The 14,469-nt window shown below is 46.2% G+C and overlaps 2 protein-coding genes across 2 annotated transcripts in view; one reads left to right on the top strand and one right to left on the bottom strand.

The window, feature by feature from the left end:
- Positions 1-9,043, bottom strand: part of ALDH16A1 (aldehyde dehydrogenase 16 family member A1) — a 51,107-nt gene extending 42,064 nt beyond the window's left edge. Inside the window, exon 1 of the mRNA XM_088450924.1 lies at positions 8,781-9,043. Within this exon, the coding sequence (XP_088307050.1) occupies positions 8,781-8,876 (96 nt within the window). The 5' untranslated portion in view covers positions 8,877-9,043. The remainder of the gene's footprint in view (positions 1-8,780) is intronic.
- PIH1D1 (PIH1 domain containing 1) overlaps positions 8,970-14,469 on the top strand; it is a 40,390-nt gene continuing 34,890 nt past the window's right edge. Inside the window, exons 1-3 of the mRNA XM_088450925.1 lie at positions 8,970-9,240; positions 12,628-12,775; positions 14,244-14,310. Coding sequence (XP_088307051.1) covers positions 12,692-12,775; positions 14,244-14,310 — 151 coding nt within the window. The 5' untranslated portion in view covers positions 8,970-9,240; positions 12,628-12,691. The remainder of the gene's footprint in view (positions 9,241-12,627; positions 12,776-14,243; positions 14,311-14,469) is intronic.

The raw sequence follows: 14,469 nt of genomic DNA, 5'->3' as shown, positions 1-14,469 counted from the left end.
AGAATCGGACGAAACGACCCATTGGGTTTCTGCACCAAAAAGAGATTGGTATAGAAACCCTGGCCCCTCTGGGAGAATGGAACAGGCACTATAACTCCAGCCTGGAGCATAGTGTGCAAGACCTTCCGCAGCTCCGTGGCTTTGTTCCGGTCTGATGGTAGACCCGTGGTGAAGAATCGAGCCGGGGGTCTGTGCCGGAAGGAGAGGGCATACCCGTGTGAGACCACCTCGAGAACCCAAGTGTCTGTCGTGGTGACCGACCAACACCGGGCGAACTGCAGCAGGCGGCCTCCCACTTTGGGATCCCCCAAAGGGAGGCCCGGACCGTCAGGCCGCAGGCTTGTCATCTGGCTTAGGGGCCGGACGTCTGGTACTCCAGGCCTGCTTCCGGGGCTTGGCCGATTTCTTGGGGCCAGCCTGTCGGGGAAAGGACTGTGCCTTAGGCCTACCCTGGGCCCTATAAGACCGAAAGGACGGAGTACCTGAACGAGAAGGAACAGCAGCCGACGGGAGACATGCCAATTTAGCTGCCGCCAGCGTGGCTACAATCTTGTCCAGGTCCAGACCGAAGAGAACTTCTCCGTTAAAAGGCAACGCCTCCAAACCCTTTTTGGAATCAGCGTCCGCCTTCCAGGATCGCAACCACAAGGTGCGACGAGCAGCCACAGCTGCCGAAGAAATTTGAGACGCCAGGGTACTAATATCCAAGGCCGCTTCGTTGATATAAGTGGACGAATCCCGGAGATTGCCGATCAACTCCGTCTGCTCAGCCGAACAGTCGGAATCGACGGACGCCTCCAACGTATCAGCCCAGCGTTCCATAGCTCTGGCAACCCAGCAAATGGCCATAGCTGGCCGCGCTGCCCCCCCCCGCAAGGGAATAGACGGACTTCAGGCAGATGTCCACCTTGTGGTCCGTAGCATCCTTAAGGGAGGACATGGATGGCATGGGTAATATGGCACTACGGACAAGGCGTGTCACATGAGAATCCACCTGTGGAGGGGATTCCCACTTGGCAAAATAATTGTCCGCAAACGGATACACCACTGCTAAACGCCTTTGAGGCTGATATCGTTTGCCTGGCTGTTTCCACGCTTCCTCTAGGTGGTCAACTAATTGCCCCGAAAGAGGAAACACTGTGGTATCTCCTTTAACATCCTTGAAAAAGGCGTATTTGGACTTTGATACCGGAGGCTCCTCATCCTCAATAACTAAAGCAGTACGGACTGCACGAATAAGGCCAGGTATATACACCTTAGACTTAGCGTCTGACTCTTTAGGACGGGGAGGTTCCTTGTCAGAAAGATCTAGAATCTCCCCATCATCGGACGTCCCGTCGTCATCCTCATAAGGAGCAGACAGAGACGCAACCGGCCGCATCACAGACTCCCCCTGCAACACCTCTGACAACTGCTGTACAGAGCTTGTTAACGAATTAACCCACGCAGGCTCCTGAGAGACCTGAGGAGGGGAAATAGGGAGACTGTGAGGTACCATCAATTGTCTTGGGAAACCCTGCATGGGTGACGACACCACTGACTGCTGGGACAAACCCATCTGAGTGAGGGCAGGCTGCGGAGCTATCTGGCCCACGAGGATTGTAAGCGCTTTGGCAAAACAAGCCCAGGGCGGCTCCTGTACCGGAACCGTGACCGTAATCGGTCGCGTTAACGAATAACACCGTCGACATAGTCCCTCCGCACTACCGTCCCCCTCCACTATAGGTACCTTGCATGTAGTACATAAAAGCTGGAGAGGAAAATCACTTTCAGACATAATGGTAAGTATGCGACCCCTCTCACTGATACTCGTTAGTATAGTGTGAGACCACCCTGCAAGCACCGCACCGCAAGGGCTTTAGCAGAAAGAACAGGGACAGTTAAATGCTGACAGATAGAAAATGAAAGTACAGGCACCAGACGCTAGCATAGGTCACATACGATGCAAAGAAATCAATTTCTGCACTATCAGCACTGATCCTCAACTACACAGACTCAGAGCCTGGTAGAACACAGCGCTGCATACACAGACCTTAATCCAACGGAGGAGAGGTATGCAGGGGGACCCAGACCGCGATGCCACCGTTCAACAGCTTCCAGCAGCGCTCACCATGCTTCTTCCAAAGATGGCCACTGAGGAGCAGAGAGGAGGCCGGCCTGGGGGAGGAGCGCTGACACAGGACCAGTCAGCGTGTGCAGAGAGGGCTGTGTGCAGCGGGGAAGGCGCCGGCTGTGAGACAGGGAAGGCGTGCTCCCCTGGCATGCATTTAACCCCTGGGACGCCGCAGCGCTACCGCTCTGCCGTGGTCCTGCTGTCCCAGGGGGGTAGTGGAAGCGCAGGTTAGAACCTGGCACCACGCTGCAGCCAGTCCCCAGGGAGCCCCCTGCCTGGGGACTCTGGACCATGTATCAGCGGGGACCCACCGCGGGACCCCGCTGCTTACCTGCTGTCCCCCTTAATTCCGGCCATGGTCCTAAACATCTGGGGTCACCGCTAGCTGTGACCCCAGATGCCTACCAGCATCCCCGGATCAGTACCGGCGTTCTGGTACCGGCGGGAGTGTAGGGAAGACAGCATGGACGTCAGGACTGACTGTCCATGCTGTACTTCCAGATGTGCAGCCACAGCTGCATTGAAGAAACTTCAGGGGCTCTTCATAGCCCCCCTCTAACAGGTGCATCCGACTCCGGCCGGGCACCAAACTAAACTGAGATGCCTTGGCTCGGGGGCGGGGTATAGGAGGGGAAACCTTGTGCATCCTGGGAGGTTGAAACTTAACTCTATGGTGCCCGATGCCTGACGTCATCACCTATACCCCAAGGTATCCTGTGGATACCCTATGGACCCTGAAGTAGAAACTACTACTTTTAAATCCTCCCATCTGGGAGATCCCAGAATGAAGGTAGAAGAGAGAGGGGTGAGGGATAAATCGTGTCAAATCGTGTCATCAAGCCTTCGGACAAGCAGATGAACGCCCTGAAATTCGGGAGTCTTGCGTCCTTTTCAGTACACTTGGCAAGAATGACAATTACATTATTAGGCAGATAATACTGTTGTCCTGTGATAGCACACAGTTCTGCTGTTCTCTCTGCATTGGATACAACTGTGCCCAAGGAGCAGCTTTGTTTCATAACCCAGGGCAATAAGTGACAATAACGGTCTGCTGTTATAAAAGAACAGGGAACGCTAGAGCATAACAACAATGTTAAAAAATTAGCAGGAAGGCATCTGCAAGCCAATATGTGTCACCTAAAGGTGGACAATGCTCCATCACTACTTTCTTTCAATACGCAATGTGCGTACACATTTCTGGTCTAAAATGTATTTTATTAAATGTACTCAGATAGATCTTACTAAAGGTTTGCATGCATACAGTATTTGCACTATTAATAAGAGCCTTAAAGTTTTATGTGAGTGAAGACAAACTGTTACAGTCAGCCACTGGATGCATTGTGGGATCCTGTTAAAATGTACCATGCTCTGGTAAATAAGAGATAAACCTTTGTACAGTGAAGCGTCAGTGCAGCCCCATTGTACAGTACTGTATAACTGCAGGCACAACTTCCCCACCAATCATTACTGAGCTGACGACAACTCCTCCTGCAGCTCACAGCTCATGTACACACATCTAACCTTAGAGAATGTGATTACAACAAAGAAAGGGAGACAAAAGGGAATATTAACATACCACTTGGACCTAGATGTCTATAAAGGCTGGAAAAATATATAAGAACTTAAATGGAAACTGACAAAGCATTGTTTAGCCACACAATCTGGAAAGACACGTAGGGCGGTATTCAATTGTTTCTACCCCCTTTTGCGCCCAACGGAGCTATTCAATTGGTGCTCCTGTCGGGCGCGATCACCTGCCGGCTCTCCATTTCAGCTCGCAGCCCCAGCGGAGTGCGAGCTGAAATGTGCGTAGTGACCTGTTTGGGCGCCCAAACACCACTTTTCACGGTCGCGCCCAGCACTTTGGTCAGGGGTAGCTGCTTTACGCGTCTAAACCTGACCACTTTGGATACGATCAGCGCGAAAAATGGCAACAATTGAATAGCGGCCCGCGATCTCCTGTCACTTTAGATGGAAGATCCGGACTGCGTAAACAATTGAATACCGCCCGAACAATACAAGCAAAGGGTCACTCATGACAGTATGTGACTGTAAAGCAATCTAATTTACCATCAGGATTTATAGTTTCACAGCAACCAGTTTAGCAGTTACACGGAGCTTTGTAAATGAGTAATGACGTGCACTGACAATGACAATTCAAATACTAATCTTCAATATGATTTTATTGATTATCAGTTGCTTATATAGCGCACACATATTCCACAGTGCTTTACAGGGAATATTTCAGTGGGATGCGGTCATAATACCGACAGTCAGTATGCCAGAGCTGAGAATGCCAAGGCCGGAATCCAGGCACCGGCATCCAGACGGTAAACACTGGGGTTAGGGGGAGGATTAGGGGTTAGGCACTAAGGGGGAAGGATTAGGTTTAGACACTAGGAGGGGAGATTAGGTTTAGGCAGTGGGGAGGGAGAGTTAGGGGTAAGGAGAGGGGGATACTGAATGACAGATGTCCGTGTCCTAACCCTGTCGGGATTCTGACTGCCGGCATCCTGTACCCATCCCATTTCAATCATTTACATCAGTCCCTGCCCCAGTGGAGCTTACAATCTATATAACCCAAACACATGGATGCAGACACTACCTGTATGTTTTGGTATTGTGGGAGGAAATGGGAGCACCAGGAGGGAAGCCACGCAAACACAGGGATATCACAAACTCTGCACAGAGACGCAGCATCAAAGATGCAGCATCAGATCAACAGTCGCAATGGTTGCAACATTAGCCATGTGAGGGGGCCAATGGCTACTCAGACGTCTTACCTGCGTAGCGGAGGCCGGGAAATCTGCGTCATTGAACGCACGCCCTGGCCTCGGCACTCCCAGAAAAGGGGGTCGACACCCCCTCGTTTCCATGAATTCAAGCCAGCTCCACCCACTTCCTGCTACCAAACTGGGCAACTGTCATAGATCTCGCAGTAGAAGACCGGCGCATGCACAGTACAGTACAGATCCTGCACAAGCGCCGATCCTCTAACATCGGAGATGTACGTAATCCATTGAGTTTGTGTACATCTCAGAATGAGGCCCATAGTACTTTGGCTACTCATTCTATTATTTACCGTGTATAAGGTGAACTGTACTGTTTTGACTGGTCTTTAATGCTAAAACTGTGCATTACATTCTGCCATATTTTTGTCGAAGTCTGTCCCATATCCTAAATCACTGGCACATCAATAGCCAATCTGCCCTATTATATTGATTTATGCTACAGAACACTTTATTGTAAATGTACTGTTATATGGTCACAAAACATAGCATTGTAAAAAGAATGTACATAAGCAACTACTGTATGCGCCTGAGTTGTATGCTTTTAGCACAGCAGCTACGTCATCAAACATCAGTTGTACACCCGATGGTTTGCGTACAACTCTGAATTAGCGCCTATATATTAATATACATTTATTATGTTTACATTGATGCAGATTTATCGCGAATAATTTTGTAAGAAGTGTAATTTTTTTAAGCAATATTCCACTGAATTCTCTGTGTGGTACAATGCTAATCCTTCTACTACTGACAGAATAAAGTTTATCCAGGTACTATCATTTTGTCTTGTTTTTTTATGTCAAAACTGCTCATTGTGCACTGCAATATTTTTGTTAAAGTCTGTTATTTTTAAAACACACTGGCTAAGGTTCTCATGCCACTTTCAGGAATACAGGAAGACGCAATCACAGGAAAAAATTACTTCACTATCACATGAACTGGACGGAATTGCAAAGTTGCAATGCAAGCAGCTTGCAATTCCGTGTATGACACCCCCTGCTGCATTTGCAATCCCAGCACTGTGACCGAGGTTGCAGGCTGGGATAAACATCGTGACCATCAGTCGCGATGGTGGACAACGCCGGGCCGCCGGCCAGCTAAGCCTCAGGGAACGCCGGCCATACCCACCCCTGCGCCTCCACTTAAATGCCTCTGCCTGATTCACAGGCCAAGGCATTTAAGGTGTGGTGCGGGGGCTGCGTGCGATCACGCAGGACTCATTCTGCACATTCGCAGAATATGTCCTGCGCACTCGCAGATTCCCAATAATCGTGAATTAGGACACATGCGCAAACTGATCAAATCAGCCGCTTGCGTAAAACATCGACACTGCGTCCACCTTTGAATCAGGCCCTAAACTAGTTACTTGGATGGCCAGAGAGCAGAGACATCCAATGGGCCCCATTGCTAGAGTGGGGCGTTAAACAATAAAATATATCCGGAAAGACAGCGCAGTGGAGTATAAGAAAGGAGCAGCCGGTATCTGAATGGTAAAACATCACCTTGTTTAAGCTTCATGTCATGAGTGATTACTCAGACTATTCCAGAGGAGGTTTTGCCAAGCATGGACCATGGAAACCCCTGCTCAGAAAAAGACTGAGGGCCTGATTCAGAGATGGACGGAAATGTAGAGCCGCACGCAAGTGGCCGTGCAATTCCGTCCATCTAAAATGCAAATGCAGCAGGGGAGACACCGCCTTGCTGCTAAATAGATGACCCACATTGGCTGGAGAGAAGCTAACAATGTAATCTTACATATAAAATGAATTGGTCTGTTTGTCTCTCTGGTTATGCATTCGGACGCCTGTGCACCGATTGGGAAGAAACCAATGCGAGGTGGTTCAGTTGGATCCTGGCCAGGTTCTATGGGGTTTACGGTCCCGGTCAGACCTCCCGTTGGTGTACGCTGGGCAGAATTTTGACCCGGGGAGCCTGTTCTGGGTCTGCCGCTGGATGAATTTGGATGAAACTTCACAGAAGGGTGGCAATTGGTCTGGGATGCCTAATGCAGTGGTTGGGTTCCCGGTCAGACCTCACATTGGAGTGCGCCTGACAGAACTTTGACTCAGGGAGCCTGTTTGGACCCGGGGAACTTGTTCTGAGCCTTGCACTGGATGGATTTGGATGAAAACTTCAGAGTGGTAACATTGGATCCCAGAAGACATACTGGGGGTTGAGGTCCTGGTCGAACCTCCCGTTGGTGTATGCTAGGCAGAACTTTGACCCTGGGAGCCTGTTCTGGGCATTCCACTGGATAGATTTGGATGAAAACTTCACATAATAAAACTTAAAAACTTGAAGATACACCCCTACACCAATTGGGATGAAACCAATGTGAGGTGGTCCAGTTGGAGGGTTTTAGTGGGGGGGGGGGTATAGGTTCCCAGTCGGACCTGGGTACTTTATTTTGCAAAATGTAAATGCCAAAAAAAACTACACAAGTAACTGAGAAAATTTTAAGGAGGTGAAAGTCAGATATTAGTATTTCTTATTTAGGTAACAGATTTTCACATTAAATGTAAATAAAGAACAAATATGACATGCATCCTTATTCGTCTAGCATTTCTGCCCTTGGTGCGACTAATGCTGGGAATATACCGATCAGACAAACAGGCATTTTATCTGACAGTCTGAAAATCCATCAGATATTGTGGCCATATATGGTGGAGATACGTCACAGTGTATGGCTGATTATATCGGTTTCCTCCCCTGGAAAAAAAATTAAAATAAATCCTGTTCCTCCCCTGTAAAGGAAGAGGGGAAATGTTGGGCGGACAACCACGACAGCACATACACTGCCAGATGCGGCTGACCAATAATCAGATCAGAAGGGCATGTTGGTAGATATTTCATGCTCAATTGTCCGATTATCGCTGATTGGTCACGGCCATACACTATGTAATTATCGTCTCGATCCGTCGTTTATCTGTGGATTGGGGCAATAATTGCATAATGTATAATGATTTTTGCATCTTTTTTGCATTGTAGCCATATACAAAGTCCATCATAGTGTACTAAGGGGGTGATTCAGAACTGGACGGAATTGCAAAGTTGCAATGCAAGCAGCTTGCAATTCCGTCCTTGCAAACATGCAAATACAGCAGGAGGTGTATGACACCCCCTGCTGCATTTGCAATCCCAGCACTGTGACCGAGGTTGCAGGCTTGGATAACCATCGTGACCATCAGTCTTAGCCTCAGGGAACGCCGGCCATACCCACCCCTGCGCCTCCACTTAAATGCCTCTGCCTGATTCACAGGCCAAGGCATTTAAGGTGTGGTGCGGGGGCTGCGTGCGATCATGCAGGACTCGTTCTGCACATTCGCAGAATATGTCCTGCGCACTCGCAGATTCCTATTAATCGTGAATCTGCATTCAGCATTGCACTTATGTGCAACGGCCCCCAAGAACACTAGATTAATATTATTGGTAAAGGAATTGGTATAAAGAGGCAGATTAAGCATAACGATACCTGGCGTTGCATGACGCGGGTCGCTCATATCGAAACTCTGTCTTTTGCCTTTTTAATCAGATTAGCGACTGAGTCACACACAGAAGCTACATTACTACCGGCACTGCTAGTCAGAGTTCCCTTGCATTGTACTTTTGTTGCATTGGTGATGTGAATCAGATGCATATTTTAAGAAATAGTTTCTGGCAGGACGCTTGGTGCATGTGAGTCGCTAAATCCTTGGCGCACCAAACAGGGCAAGTTCAGCAAAGGAGTATGTGGTCACATCTGTACATTGTTGCAGATCTGTAATAAAGTACTTTTCTCTTTTAAAGTTAGGACAGGTCTGAACACACACTCCAATTAGATTTTTTTTAAAAAGTAGAAAACAAGAATATTAGGCAGAACTCAATACATTCCCCTTCACCTGTGCAATGTTGGCAGCCTCAGGAGCAGGTCCATACTGCATGGAGGTAAATATATCTTTCACTGTAGGTTTGTCATCCCCAGTGCTTGCAGCCATGACTTTCAGCTCTGTCAGGATAGTGTGACAGGTAACTAATTCACTGTCAACCACAAGGAGGAGCTTCAGCCATTACTAGCAATCCCACTTCCGCCGGAAGAAGGTCACACAAATGAGTGCAGCCCAGTGCAGAGCGGACCTGGCATGTTGTCACCACGATGAGCTCTCCTACATGGCTCTTTAAGATATGTCATTGTGAATTAGGATAGTTTTTTGCTCTAAAGTGCTTATAAACGTGACCAGGAAAGAAAACAGAAAACACCGGAAAAAGGTCAACAGGAAGTGTCTGTCTACCCGGAAGTGTCCCCATGTGCTGCAGCAGCCAGTTACTGTTGCTTGGGTGAGATGATGCTGATGGTTCTCGGTGAGTGTTTGAATCCAGAGTATATATGTTCTGTCTAATTTCATAGAGGCCACCGCTATTCAATCCATGGCTTCCCGTCCGTCGGAGGACTACTAGTACCAGCATGCTATGCTGGGTCTGTTGCCAAATGGCTGCTGGGCTACAGATTGCCCAAGCCTGAGCTACTGGGATGTCAGTGTAGACCTTGTGATACAGTCCTTCTCTTTGAACATTGAGTCAAGCCAGCAGGGAGGATCCATACCTGCCCAGTAGCCATAGGTCGATCACATTTTTGTAAAAGAAAAACAAGAAGTCATTGCAGCCCTATGAACATTTTGGGGGAGATAAAATGAAGACATTGCCCGTAGCAACCGAGCAGCTTCTAACTATCATAAATCTGGTACATTCTGTAAAATGACAATTAGCTGATTGGTTGCTATGGACAACTTCTCCATTTTATCTCTCTCAAAGGTTTGATACATCTCCCCCTGAGTAGTTTAATTTCATAGCCCCTAGCTGATGGGTAGATAAATATTGACAAATAATATAACAAATACCTATATATGTCTGATTGTGTAGCATGCTAACAGTGATATAATGGCTGCAGCTTATATTAGCCCTGCAAACTTGGGGACATTTATGAAATCTGATGCACAGATCACACTGTAAAATGCACCGTAACCCATAGGAAGCAAATTATCCTGTTGATTTTTTTTTTTTTTGTAGTACAGTTTAGAATATAAACTGATTAGTTGCCATAAGATAGAGACTTTTCTTCAGGTATCTGTGCACTAGTTTTCAGAAATGTCCCTGATAACCACAAAATATACTGTAATGTTATATTGAACACTTGCATACGTTTTACTGCACCCAAAAGTGAGATTTATTAGAATGATTTTTGAGCTAAATACGCTTCCCTCAGTCTCCCTACCCATGTACTGTCTAGCTCTCTCTATTTCTCCACACACCCTCCGATGCCATTATTTTCCTACATCCACACACCAGATCCCGTTATTCACCCATAAATTCTGTTGCCTATTCTGCGGGAGCTTCCGGAGCTATTCAATTCAGCGCGCTGTTAGATCGGAAAATGCCTGTTCTCCCGCCCCTCGCACCTTAAACGGGTGTTTAGTCGCGAGAACTGGAATTCTCCAAATGAAACTGCCCGCCGCAATGCTGTTTCCAAGGTGCTAATTGCAAAAAACAGCATCGCGCCCTGGAGGGGTGCGAGAAGAAATCCTTAACAGCGCGCTGAATTGAATAGCTCTGGGAGCTCCCTCATTGGCGCTATTTAATTTGCGTTCAATGTAACATGTCACAACTGTATTCACAGAATGAATAATTACAAAATGATCACTTACCATTAAGATCACGGAGGGTTTCGTGAGTGGTAATGATTTAAGAAAATATAAATAGCGCAGCAGTTCCCAACTTATTGCTGATGTGACGTTACCTACCCAACATGTCTACCATGTCAGCTGGCTCTTGCTGACGCACCAACAAAACCATTTTCTACTAAATAAAAATGACATAATAAAATCAGTTTAGATCAGCGCTTCCCAATTCCTGTCCTCTGGTTTCCCTAACAGTGCCTGTTGTATATCCCTTTTACACCTAAGTCCTGGGTCTGACCTGGCATTTTGAACATGATTCTAAGCTGGGTCAGACCCATTTCACACTATGGAGCTGACCCAGGTTATTCCCGGGTGTCTCCGGTCACACAGCACCCGTGTGCGGCGTTTGGAGATGACATTTCCAAGTGCTGGGAAATCCAGATCTCCCCATGCTGTAAACTAGACCCGTGACGGGTGACGCGGGTTACCCGTTCACACTGCAGGGTTACACAGGTGTTAAACCCTGCAATCTACCCGGGTTGGATTGCCGAGTCACACGACCCGGAAATCCATCCCTGACCGCTTTTACAGCAAACTGCAACCCGGGTTTTAGCTGCAGTGTAAAAGGGGTATAACAGATCTCCTAGTTTGTGCATAGGGGTATATATCACTGCTGACACATTTTAAAAGATCTACAGGTAAAGCTAATTATTTCACTTGCCATACTAAGGAGATGTGTAAAAAATGCACTGTTAAGGACTCCTGAGGACTGCTTTTGGGGAACCTTGGTTTAGATCAATGTCATGTACAAATACAATCCTATTTGCATAGCACTGTTACCAGTGTCTCAACACCACTCCATTATGAAATCTAAATTTTTCTCTATCAGTGAGATATGAGATTTCTCTATGTCATTGTAATTTACTGTTGTACTGTTTATTTATTTAAGGATAAAAGTGACTGTTGTGCCATGTCGTTCTCATAGTAAGCATGCTTCCCAATAATGTGTCTGGAATTTATTCTGCAAGAAATGCTCATAGAGATGCAGAATTGTGTTCCTTACTAGAGCATGTGTTAATAAATGCCTTAACAGAGGAGTGAACAAACTATAGTCTTCATTCTAGCACCCTGCACCTTTCCCAACCCGTGCAGTTCCTCTATCCTGCCAGGGGTGTTGCTTTCTGCTCTGGTGCTTCTAGTACACTCAGCTGATGCAACAAACTGATGAGATTCAGCAGTTTGTGCGCTGTAAGCACCCGAGCAGAGAGCTATACCCCAGGCTGTAAAGAGAAACTGCACGGGTTTTAACAGGTGCTAGAATGAAGACTAAACCAACATAGGATCTAGGAGCCATTCAGCAAGATCTTTAGAAGAGAGAGGGTGAATATTACTTTTATTGACTTTAATAGGAATTATTTTACAAAAGTTAGACATGTTGGCTGCCTGGCTCCTGGGGTTTAATACTACACAAAGAGTATATGATATTGTATCTGGGTCCGAAACTACACAAAGGGTGGTGTATGGTGTTGTATCTGGGTTTGATACTACGCAAAGGGTGGTGTATGGTGTTGTGTCTGGGTCTGATACTACGCAAAGGGTGGTGTATGGTGTTGTGTCTGAGGTCCTTGCTGCATTTTCATTATATAAAACGCTGTATTGACGTGATCCAATAATCGACAACTGCTGCCGGTGGTTATAGACTGATGCATAAAAACCATAAGCTGCTGGTGTCCGGTTTCCCCATGGTAAAAGGAACAGTATCCAGAGACAGTGCTGTTGACACTGCAGGGAAAACTAGCACACTGCAAGTCATCCACAGTGCATCACTAGAGCTCTCTGGAAGAACTTTAATAGATCATTTTGAAGTACTATGGAAGGACAGAAAGTCATCTCTCCAGCTCTTAAGAGCTGACTTTCCATCTCGGGTCATGGGGAAAGCACAATTTGTGTTTTCCAGTATTGCTTAAGAAAGTGTCTCTCTAACAATGGGGCAGATGATATTAATGTGTAGCTTTGGTTGTGTTTGGCCTCTGACATGGAAAATGTGTTCCTTTTTTTTTTTTTTTTTGTTCAGACTCTTCCTGCTAAATCTTAGAGGATAAGTTTAGGTTCTAACGGATCCAGATTGCTAGTGCTTCATGATGGAATCCGATAAATCCCTGCTCTCTGCAGAGCTGAATGCAGAGATGGAAGAAGCTCTGTATGAGCAGATGTTGCTGAAGGTATGTTACATTATATGGTGTAATGTCATCTCGGGATTTATTTGACACATATTGTAATTGATTCTATTGTCATGTATCCTCCCTCTGTAGTTAACTTGGGATTTCTTCTGTAAGAGGCAGATTAAATACATCTGAACTGTGCACATATTGTCCCATTACTGTAGATGATTTCTGCTCCTCCGTAGGCTTCAAACAGAAGTCAGCTGTAAGACTGATGTGTCTGAAGCCGTTTCGGCAGCTCTCGTGTGCTGTAAACAATGCATGGTGAAACCCTCAATATCTGCTTGCTACAGGTTCTATGTGGATGTCTCTTAATGAATTAATAGAAGCCCAGAGCTATTTTTATATGCCTCTTCTCTGACAGGAAGAGTACTAGATGCACCCATGGCGATCCCCTATTTCCATATATACAATTTTCTTTGTGTACTGTCCAGTTAACAGAGCTGTACAGAGTTTCCAACCCTGAAAATGCCTCTGTTTTTGCAGGGAAACTACTTGCAAGGAAAGTTTGCAGTGCAAGCTTACAAGCCCAGCGTCTGACGTCCTGTGCATGTTGCTTGCTTACGATGTCCGGTGCAAATCGCTGACGCTTTTTCAAACTGAGGAATGAGAAATCTATAGTTTTAATTTAAACAGCACAACCTATTTTTAAAGATTAACCATTCTTCATTAAGCTCTGGAGTCGGGTCCATACGCAGTTCACCATGTACTCACCGTCACCAGTGCTGTTAACAGTCCTTTGTCCATAGCTCATTGTGTTTATAACCTTGACTGTACAGCTGCCACCGAGACCCAGCATTTGTCCAATCAGAGATACATAGCACGTCACTGATGCAATCCCATACGAAGTGAACTTGCGAACATATGCTAATGACTCAACCGCCGTCTTGTGCACAGAGACGCCTCTCCGGTGTCTCACATCCACCATTTATGTAGAAAAGCAGAAACATTGGTCGCACATTAAACTTGCTTGAACTCGCACAATCAAAATGCATCTGGAAACAGACCTATATCTGCGTACACACAACTCTGTCTAAGGCACAGTTCCGTTGGCCATGACCTCTCTCCTTTTTTAACGTGCCAATGCTCCATTGCAATCAAGTTACACCCCTTCAGTTGCAAGTGGAGATACAACTTTGCATTACCCTTAGATGCGTATGCTCAGCTCCAGAGCATTTGCAGTGTGTAAACATGCGAGATACGCTCGCCAAACCAACTGGCTGCAGCCCCACTGAGTTTATTTTTTAAACTGGAGAAGGGACCAATAACCAGCACTGGCCAGGGCGATTGCCTCCAGGACTCTGGGGTACTTGTGACTCTGCCAATACATAGGATGGGGGATTATTTTTAAGGAAATACTCTGGATTATTTTTAATTTTTTTTTTTTTTTCCTTAATGTGTTTTATGCTTTTGTACTAATTAAAATATGTATTTGACTGTTGTCTCACTCTATTGTATCTACTTTAAGGCAAAACAAGATATACAAAGCAGACTTCCAAATCCATCAGACTCAAAACAAATCCGACCCCAGCCAGGTAAGTGTGTTTTTCCTCCAATATCTGTAGCACAGATTGTCTTGATTTTAATTTTATTTTTTAGTAAATTTATATTGAAACAGTGTAAATTTCCCCATTTACAAGTCTGTACATATTGTTGTGTAGCTATAAGTGCCGTATTCTATATATAGCTTTCCT

This window comes from Taudactylus pleione, unplaced genomic scaffold (assembly GCF_031769625.1).
Source record: "Taudactylus pleione unplaced genomic scaffold, aTauple2 ptg000535l, whole genome shotgun sequence".
NCBI lineage: Eukaryota > Metazoa > Chordata > Amphibia > Anura > Myobatrachidae > Taudactylus > Taudactylus pleione.
The sequence above is the reverse complement of the archived record's forward strand: the minus strand, read 5'-3'. Positions and strand labels throughout refer to the sequence as shown.